This window comes from Elaeis guineensis, chromosome 1, assembly GCF_000442705.2.
Source record: "Elaeis guineensis isolate ETL-2024a chromosome 1, EG11, whole genome shotgun sequence".
In the NCBI taxonomy this organism is placed as follows: Eukaryota; Viridiplantae; Streptophyta; class Magnoliopsida; order Arecales; family Arecaceae; genus Elaeis; species Elaeis guineensis.
In genome coordinates, this window is record NC_025993.2 from 174,923,517 (window position 1) to 174,933,543 (window position 10,027).

The following is a 10,027-nucleotide window of genomic DNA, read 5'->3' on the forward strand; positions in this document are numbered from 1 at the left end:
TTTTAATATCTCTTTTCTTACTTCATTAATCTTTTGCCAGCTAAAGGTTTTTATCTGGAGGACATCGGGATATGTGTAGGTTTTGGAGCTGGGCATTCTGGTACATTCTTTGATCATTGGCGTTTCTTTGGGTGCGCCTGATAGACCCTCCACTGTAAGACCTTTGGTGGGAGCCTTGAGTTTCCATCAATTCTTTGAAGGTAAAGGACTTGGTGGATGCATAATTCAGGCATACGTTATGTTATATGTATTCTATAGCTTCACTTTATTTTGCCTCGTTTAGCACCACGTTTCGCAGCTTTAAAGCTATTATTTTAGTTCTTGTGATAGCAATGTTTGTTGCATTCAAAAATGTTATCTTTATATTTTTCCCTTCTTTTTGTAGCTGGGTCAGATTAATACATCCAAATGCATGTCTGTTTACACGCTTCCGCGGCCCCCACCCCCCCCTGCAAAAAAAAAAAAAAAAAAAAAAAAAAAAAAAGCATGAACGACATCCAATAATACTTAATGGTCGAGTATCTATATAATAAAAATAAAATAATATACAGATATTAGGGGTGATATTTTATATTGACACATAAAATTATATATTAATTTTTCACAACATCGTGTGTCAAATTTTATTTTTTTTTTTTATTTTTATATTTTTTCAATAAAAAATAAAAAATAAAAATATATTTAATAGTAAAGCAACACATGGTTATTAGAGTTGATATTCCGTGTTGACAATAAGAATATAGGATAATCTCTCGCAATACCACATATCAATTTTTTTAATTTTTTATATTTTTTAAATGAAATAATAAAAAATAAAAGTACAAATAGTATGATAAAAAATTTATCTATATAATAATAATAAAGTAATACACGGGTATTAGGGATGATATTTCGTGTTGACACATAAGATTATAGGATAATCTCCCGCAATACCACGTATCAAGTTTTATTTTTTATATCTTTTAAATAAAAAATATAAATATAAATAGTATGATAAAAAAATAATACCAAATGCAACAATCTTCACTGATTTGGAAGGCCATCTTTGAAAAGAAGAACTTTCATAGATCTTTTTGATCTTATCATGGGATTAATTGGTGAAAATAATCTTTAATATAAAATATTGTCATTATTATCAATTAAATCTCTGCAATGCAGGGGTTGAATGCTAGTTTTATCTAATTATGATCCCAAAAATAAAGCATCAAATAAGAAACATGCTAATACACCTTAAAATTGCGACCTCGATATTTCTCTGGACTTGCTTTTATGAGATTGCACCTAAGGGCTGTTTGGTCGTTAGATCTTTACTGAAGTAGTTGTAGCCAAAACCTAATGCGAATTCGAAAACACTTATTTATTACCATCTCACAGAACCTTTTCTTTTAGCAACACTAATAAATCACAAGATTCCAAAAGTTATAAGAGAACTTATAACAACATTTGTTAACATAAAATCAGGTTTTATGATTATTTGCTTCAGTAAGACTTATAAAACACGAAAGACAGAGATTACTTCTTTCACGTTTTAATGGTCAAAGGCATTTTTGAAAATTAACTAGTAACGATGTTTCCCGTTGTGTATATTTTCCCATGAATTGACTGTGTCAACAACTTCAGTTGGTAGAATTGCTAAAAGTTATTAGCAGCGACCTGGGTTAAACTCCTACTGACATTAGTTTAAAATTTATTATCACAAACTGGGTGGAGATCAGAGACGCTCTACTATTGTCTCAAGAAAAAAGTATATTCTTTGTTTTCTCCCCGTTTTTTTTATTTGAACTGTTTCAGAGCTTTTACAGATTTTCTGCATGTGTTTTTTTCTTTTTATATATATATATATATATATATATATATATATATATATATATATATATATATATATATATATATATATATATATATATATATATGTATATTTAAACCCCGATTTGCAAATCTTCTACTCCTAACCAAATTGCTCTCAAACACCCATACCATGAGTAATGTTGCAATAACCATATATGGCAAGTTCTAGAAAGTTAGGAACTCTTCTTAGAGTCAACCTTAGGACAGCATGGACTATAACAATTCCATAATTTCACAAGCTCACAGTATGTCAGTTCTACGGATTGTCATAAGTGGTAAAGCCATGATATGCATGCTAATCAAACTCTACAAAGGCCAAGAAAAGCTCCAGAGAGACCCATCTAAATTTTCTTAATACCAATGTCTAATTCCAGCAAATCTTAATCGGCACCATATTCTTATGGCAGCCTAGTGTTGCTCAAACCCAAGTCATTTTCCCCACAATCTAAACCACAACCAACTCTCACTATAATCATAATCAAAACTAAATTCTTATAAGCTTATTCACAGGGAATGCGTGTTCAAATTCACTTGTAGGCGCACATAAAGCAAAAGTTATATGCTCGATCAAGTCCGGCTGTTTGCAGTAAGAGCACACTGAGAGAGGAATAGTATCATCAGGATAAGATCACCTTGTGAGCTTCATGTTTTTGGTTTTTATTTACTTGGTCTTTTCACATGGATGACTCACCCTTGCTTCTGTGAGAATTTTTATCATTTCATCTCTTCACCTATTCTCCATCTTGCTACTTAATTCTTTGAGCTTATTGAAGATTCTGCAGCTAGTTCTCAACAAGAGCAATGAGTTTTACTGTAGAGGTTTGCTATGAAATACAATAATGTGAGTTGTAACTCTACTAACATCATGTAGGCATTTCCCTAAGCTTGGTGTAGTGTAATACAGTGACCTGTAAAGCTATTCAGGCTTTCACTAAGCCTGGTAGATACAATCCACTTAATTGACTTCAATAAACCGTAGGTAACACCCTCACCTTTCTAGCTCATATACTTGTGTCACCAGCCTAATCAAGAGTTAAGTTTTTCGATTGCTTCAAAACTGCTAGGATACAGAAAACTTTATTATATAAAAACCATTTGAAGTCAAAGTTACTCCATTTGCACCAATACAATCTAATTGAAAGCATAGAATTGTAAAATAGCATACTGATTACCAATATTGTACAATTTTCTTTATGATGGGAGATATGTAAGTGAAATCAGCGAACAGTTCAAATTGTAAGGTAATCAAATTGTGCTGACATTGATCCTTACTCCGCTTTTTCTTGGGGTTGGGCATCATGATTGCTTCTTGTGGTTCCAGATTGGTTAATGCTGGCTTTGGCCTTGGCTAAAAATGCTGGATCTGGCTGGGGCTCATGATTGGCAGGTTCCTTCGTGGCCATAATGATATACAGTACAATCACTAGATTCACTGATATAACAGCAAGGAATCCACTTAACAGTGTTTGAGACGACACTGAAAGCTGACCTGAACCTGTTCAAAAGAGGGAAAAAAAAGAAAAAAGGGTTCTTGACCAGGAGAATTCATAGGATTTATTCATTAAAAGATAACCAGAAAATGCAATACACAAATTTAACTGATAAAATAAAATAAGGCAGCAGCTGACAAGCCTGTTACTTTCTACTTTCATAGGCAAAACTACAGCAGAAGGCATAAACTCGAAAGCCAATATTGATGCCCATAACTGCAGCAAAAACTCATGTCATTGAGATGGCATTGACATAAACATGATGGATTGGAAAGTAGATCCATTCCCCACCTTTCACCTCTCTTTGCTAGTAGAAGAATACCAAAATCCAGCATGTTTGTATTGAGATGGCATGCCTTCAAGACTGGCATATTTCTGTTATTAACTGTGGAGTAAACTACCATTGGTGGTAGAAATATTTCATGGTAGGGCAACTTTCCTTAAAATTTTTGTAAGCTTGTGGCTTGACTACTGTCGCATCTAAATGCAGTAATTTTGTTGAATAAAAAGAACTAAACATGATGCTCTGATGAGAAAAAAGTTGGAATCACAGCCGCTGGACAGTTACCGCTCTCTTCACAAAGACTTCATAAAGCATGTTGTCTGGCAGCTATGATGTGCACAGAACAGCAATGTGCTGGTGATGCCAAAATGCATCAGGTGTACCAAGAGGGAAAGGTCTAGGGGGTGGTAGGCCCCTCAAGGATTGGAAGATACTTACAGCTACTATGAAATTTAATCGAATACTTTTCTTTGGCTAGACTTAGGTCAAAGAATGGAGCCAAACTAGAGCTATTTATGAGTTGTTCATTTTTATTTGTTTTTCCACATAAATTTAATCTAATACTTATATTTGGCTAAACTTAGGTCCGAAATGGGAAAGCAATCTACCATTGATTCATTCTTTGAAAGAACCTCTAGCGGGTTCACACCGAGATGTTCGTCCTTTCAAGTCTCCAAGACTCAAGTTTGCAATAACCGATATAGCTATGCTACAACATGGTGCTGGGCCCTTTGAAACTCTTGCAAATATTGCTATATCAGAACATGGCAGTTCTCATGATGCAGGGTTTTCTAAATATCTAGCAAATGAATTGAAGGGGTTGATATTGGCTTTTTAGAATATGATCCAGGATCATGACATCCAATATGGAACTTTCCCATTGGTCAGCTAGATGAAAGTCATTTTGTTTATATTAAGACTGACCCCTATCAACATGTTTTATCAGAATATTCACTTCCTGGATTAGAGAAGCATCCTCATTAATTTCAATCATCCTGCTTCAAAATGTTCACTTCATGTTTAGAATATTCACCAACCAAAAATGCAACATTTTGGATATCATGTAATCTTTTCAATACAAAATCAACTAGATGTTCCAGATCAATAGCATCCACCACTGAAGGATTTTAATAACTGGAAAAAGGTCAATGATGGAAAGAATCCTGCCTTTTAGGCCATACAGCGAAATGTCCTAACACACCATATAATATTGCTGAACCAGCACACAACAACCTAATAAACAAACCTTACAATATTAAGAGATTGATTAATAAACAAAGCTCCACCCAAATTGCAAATTACAAACTACATTGAAAGCATCAATAGATGCAGTTTGATGGTCAAAATTCCAAGCATATGCTTTCAGAGGACATTATGAAGCAATGGATTCAGAAAATCAAGGCAATTTATTGAAATGATCAAACTCTTAGCATCTTACAAGGAGAAGGTAACAGAAGTTGTCCTGGAAAATGCCCTAAAAAATGCACAGTTGTCATGGAAAATGCCCCAAAAATGCAAAGTATAGTTCCCCTACAGTCCAAGAGGAGATTTTGCATATACTCACCAACAAAGTCTGGAGTACAGTTCATGAGAAAATTGACTATGACAATGTTTTTTTAATATTGTTAATGAAGCATAGCATGAATCTAAAAAGAGAGCAAATGACTCTTGTTCCAAGATTTGTTGATGAAGAAGGGTTTGTGTGTGGGCGCCTTTTGGATCATATCCATATTGCAAATACTATGCTTTAGCTTTGAAAAATGCAATCTGTGCAATTTTATCTCAACATAATTTACGTACTAAAAATATCCGAGCACAAACATGTACTTGTGCCAGTAACATATGCATTAAGTGGAATGAGTTACGTGCCATATGTCTAACAGAATGCCCTTATGCACATTATGTCTATTTTACGGCACATGTTTTGCAGTTACCACTGCTTGCTGCTTCCAGAGAAGTCATTCATATCCATTAGTTCTCTAAATTGACACCTATTGTCAATATTGTGGATGCATCATGATTCATGCACATGTCATGCAAGTTGCTAAAGGATGAAATTGAGCATCATAGGGAACTTAACCAAATTGACACATCATAGAAGACAATTGATGGGGCTCTCATCAATTTTATTTGCAGCTTTTTAAACATGTTTAATGCAACTCGTTCATTTTGAAGAAAATAACTAACAACAGGTCAACATATTCCTTACTAGGTAATGCCAATGCAGCTTTTTGATGCAATGACATTTTTTGATCTCTACAACATCAATCTCAAGATATTCTCAATGCAATGAACTTAGATTTCCACCATAGAAGCACTTGTCCAAAAATTTAGAGAAGACGGTTGGACATCACACTTTAAGAATGTGATACCATTTTCTAAAGGATTTTATGTTAAAATTTCCTCAATTCAATTTTTTTTTTTAATTTAAAAACTTTCAGATTGTATATTTGAACAGGAATCCAGTCCCAGACAGAAAAAAAAAAAAATCATCCTTCATCCTTGAACAAAATTGATAAATCATAAGCCAGCTAGGTGTGGTTGCATCACTTTGTAACTATGCTATAACACACCACACTACTATAGACAACAAGGGGCATCATGATGGTCTTCCAAAACCCTGCAACCCCTGCTCCCAACACTATGATACAGGACATATCATTAAGCAATTATGAGAGAAGTTGTTATCTTGATCCTTGCTTAAGAATATGGATGGCCACTATTAATTAGAATATCAGAACTACAGTTTAACAATAAGGGGACAGACAGTTGTCAATTATTTGATTTAAATTGACCAGTCTCATAAAGCTAAATTACAAAAATCCTACCAGATGGTAGAATTCCATACCATACTTTTAATCAGGCCATAACATGACAATAGGAAAAGGATGGTTGATAAATTCTGAAGTAGGAACTTGAAGGCATTTTTAAAATACAACCAACATATAACTGAACTATAGGTATGTGGCCTTTTCATAAACCTGACGAGAAGGGATAAGAATATAAACCTGATGAGAAGGGAAAAGAATGCCAATATAAGTAATAATTAACACAGAAATCATAGCTGGACAAGCAAGCATACCAGGAAAAATATGATAATTAAATCGATACAATATTGCAATTGGAGCCACCAACATGATCATGGATGCAAGAACGAACTTCTGCATCACTCCTAACATTGCTTCAATTCATCTGCATACAGATAAAAGCAAAACAAAGCATTACCACTAATGAAAATAATGTTGTTAACTACCAAAAAAAATGAAAATAAAGTTGTTCATGGGATTATGCAAGCAAAATAATAAAAAAGGGATTATCCAAGTGATTATATGGCACTTTCTCAACCTGAAACAGGAATAAAGATATAAATACCATTATTTGATTGTCCTACAAAATGGCCTTTACCCTGTGTTTGGTTGGGGTAATGAGAGGCTGGATGGATGAGGTTGAAAGGATAGATGGTTTTCATCCACTGTTTGATTCAAAAAGTTACACAAAAAAAAGATAAAAAAAGAAGGGGTTGTCCATCTAGCCTAGCCCACTAATTTGCATCCTCCCAATTAGGATTGTCCATCCACATTGGCCCACCAATTTGCATTCTCCCAAATTGAGAGGATGCAAGGAAGGATGGATGAAATATTGATGGATGAATTTTTGTATCAATAAAATTATCCCTTATTATTTTTATTATCCCTTATTATTTTTTTAACAAAATTATAATATTTCTTCACATTTTTATTCATATTATTTATATATATTTTTATAATACTATTAATCATATACTATTAAATTTTATTATTAATTATTTTAATTTTAGTACATAATTTTGATAATTATAATTAAATAATTAGAATTATCTTCTATTTCTATATTTTTATTTAATATTTTTTGGTTAACTATTTGTATAATATTATTCAACTATTTAAATTAAATTATAAATTAATTAATTATTTATATAATTAATATATATAATTAATTCATTAATAACTAATTTATAAAATTATTTATTAAATTAAACTAAAATTAAATTTAAATATTTATATAATATTTATATAATTATAGATTATAATTATTATAAGTTTATATATTGTTTATTTTTTTAGTATAAATAAATATTATAAATTGATAACATTAATATTTTTATCAAAGGATAGTCTAATAAAAATATCATGTAAATATTATCCATCCATCCGCTCTCCCATCCATCCATTCTCCTCCATCCATTTTTCCTTCAATCCATCTTTCATACCAACCAGAGGGTCAATGATGTAACACACATGATAACTATTTTGGAAAGTTTTATAGGAAACATGCAAACAAACATGCTTGATATATATATATATATATATATATATATATATATATATATATATATATGTATATATATATATATGTATATATATATATATATGTATATATGTATATATATGTATATATATATATATATGTATATATGTATATATATGTATATATATATATATATGTATATATGTATATATATATGTATATATATATGTGTATATATATATATATGTATATATATATATATGTATATATATATATGTATGTATGAGCTTGTCTAGATAGTAGTTAATACAAGAACCACAAATGTTATACCTTCATGGTTCCATTAAATCCTTCTAGAGTTCAAAAAATAAGAATATAAACTCACCTTCTAGGCTTCTCCTCGACTTTCGGACAATCAGGCAGCTAGACCTACCTTCTAGGCTTCTCCTCGACTTTCGGACAATCAGGCAGCTAGACCTATGATCGAACAGGTGGAAGGCAACTCAACGAGATAGATCGAAAGCACACAACAGCAAAGATAATGGCAGGCAACCGTGAACAAAATAGGAGAGGACAGAGAGAGAAGCGATTCGCAGGCGGTGCTATTGTCGGCGATCAAGGCGGCGGCGCCGCGGCCGGAGCACGCTGCGGACAGACGAGGAGAGGAATGGAGGGAGGAGGAGAGGCAGGGGCGTTCGGCGCGTTTCTTTCCCTTTCTTTTGGAGGCACAAGGGCGTCGAAGTTTAACTATTTATTTATTTAGTTTTTAGAAACCGGGTACGTTTTTGTACTCCAAAAAGCACTCGTGAAGCCGAATCCGAGACGTTTTTACGCTGAATCCGCCTAGGAAAAATCCGACACGAAAATTGCAGCACGAGTGGACCCCTATATTATGAGTTGTCATCTTTTTATTGGCCTATTTCAGTGTGTGGGTGTCTGTCAAACATACCAAGACCGCTTCGACAAAAACCCTGGCCACGTCGAGATCGAGAATTGAAGGTCCGCTCGTCTCTCCTCTCCAAATCGGCTCGAGGAGGCGATCTCCAAAACCCTAACCCTAAACCTCGCCCTCTCTCCAGCGTCGGGATCGAAGGAAGGAGAAGGAGGGAAGAAACCCTAACCCTAAATCGTCTTTCGGGGAAGAGAGGGGATGGGAAAGAAGAAGAAGAGGCCGTCGAAGGTGTGGTGCTACTACTGCGATCGGGAATTTGACGACGAGAAGATCCTGGTGCAGCACCAGAAGGCGAAGCACTTCAAGTGCCACGTCTGCCACAAGAAGCTTTCCACCGCTGGGGGAATGGCCATCCACGTTCTCCAGGTCCACAAGGAGACTGTCACCAAGTAAGGAGAAAGAAAATCCCTAGATTTTTTCTCGATCTTGTCCTATATGTTCTATTGTTTTTTCCTTGGTTTATTGAGCTATTAGCGGCGGACCGTCTGGAAATTGATAAGTGACGATCTAAACGCATTTTTGGTGATGTGTGTTTTCCTCGTTGAAAAGTTTCAACTGGGTCAGAAACTAGTTTTTTTCATTGGATTTGGTGTCTTTAATGTCCTCAAGCGCGTAAAAAGTTGTTGAAAGAGGGAGAAAAAAAAAAAACCCGAGTTTGATAACAAGTTTTTGATGTTCTTTGATTCAAGCTTGATCTAGTAGTTTTCATGGTGATGTTAATTATATTAACCCAATAAAGATGAATAGAGGGTTGCCGCAAATTTTACACCTATTTTGCAGAACGCAGACGGTGTTTTATTTTGTGCATGCGGTGCTCTGTTGTTTTCCTCCTCCTCCTTCTTCTAGGGGAGGGGGGCTTTCTTGCTGCATCTTTTGATCTGATGCTGAGACACCTTGCCTTTTTTTTTTTTTTTTTTAAACTATCACTTACTTTTGTTACTGATCATGGATAGAGTGTTTTTGCTATTATATTGGTGCTGCAATGGATTGGTTAAAAAAATTAACATCTAATCTGAATGGTTGATGGAAATGGCAGAGAACTTTCTTCATATAACATGATAACTACTACTTCTTCTCCTTTCCTTTTTTTTTTTTTTTCCCCTCAAGGGGGAGGGGGAGGGGAACATTCTTGCTGCATCTTTTGATCTTATGCTGGGACACTTTGTT

At 34.1% G+C, this 10,027-nt stretch overlaps 2 protein-coding genes across 4 annotated transcripts in view; one reads left to right on the plus strand and one right to left on the minus strand.

The window, feature by feature from the left end:
• Window positions 1–2,914: 2,914 nt before the first annotated feature.
• On the minus strand, window positions 2,915–8,670 carry LOC105039700 (uncharacterized). The gene is made up of 3 exons (XM_010915954.4): window positions 8,294–8,670; window positions 6,704–6,813; window positions 2,915–3,343 (listed from the first exon to the last, which is right to left on the minus strand). Exons 2-3 carry the CDS (start codon window positions 6,798–6,800, stop codon window positions 3,117–3,119), a joined length of 324 nt encoding a protein of 107 aa, XP_010914256.1. The 5' UTR covers window positions 6,801–6,813; window positions 8,294–8,670; the 3' UTR covers window positions 2,915–3,116.
• A 215-nt stretch (window positions 8,671–8,885) lies between these two features.
• Window positions 8,886–10,027, plus strand: part of LOC105039701 (protein SUPPRESSOR OF FRI 4) — a 13,210-nt gene continuing 12,068 nt past the window's right edge. For 2 of the 3 annotated variants that reach the window (XR_002164054.2, XM_073249292.1), the window contains exon 1: window positions 8,886–9,249. Coding sequence is in view for 2 of the 3 variants with exons in the window: in XM_073249292.1 (XP_073105393.1) it covers window positions 9,059–9,249 (191 nt within the window). In the remaining variant the exon portion in view is untranslated. The remainder of the gene's footprint in view (window positions 9,250–10,027) is intronic. The other variant, XM_010915956.3, reaches the window with a different exon arrangement.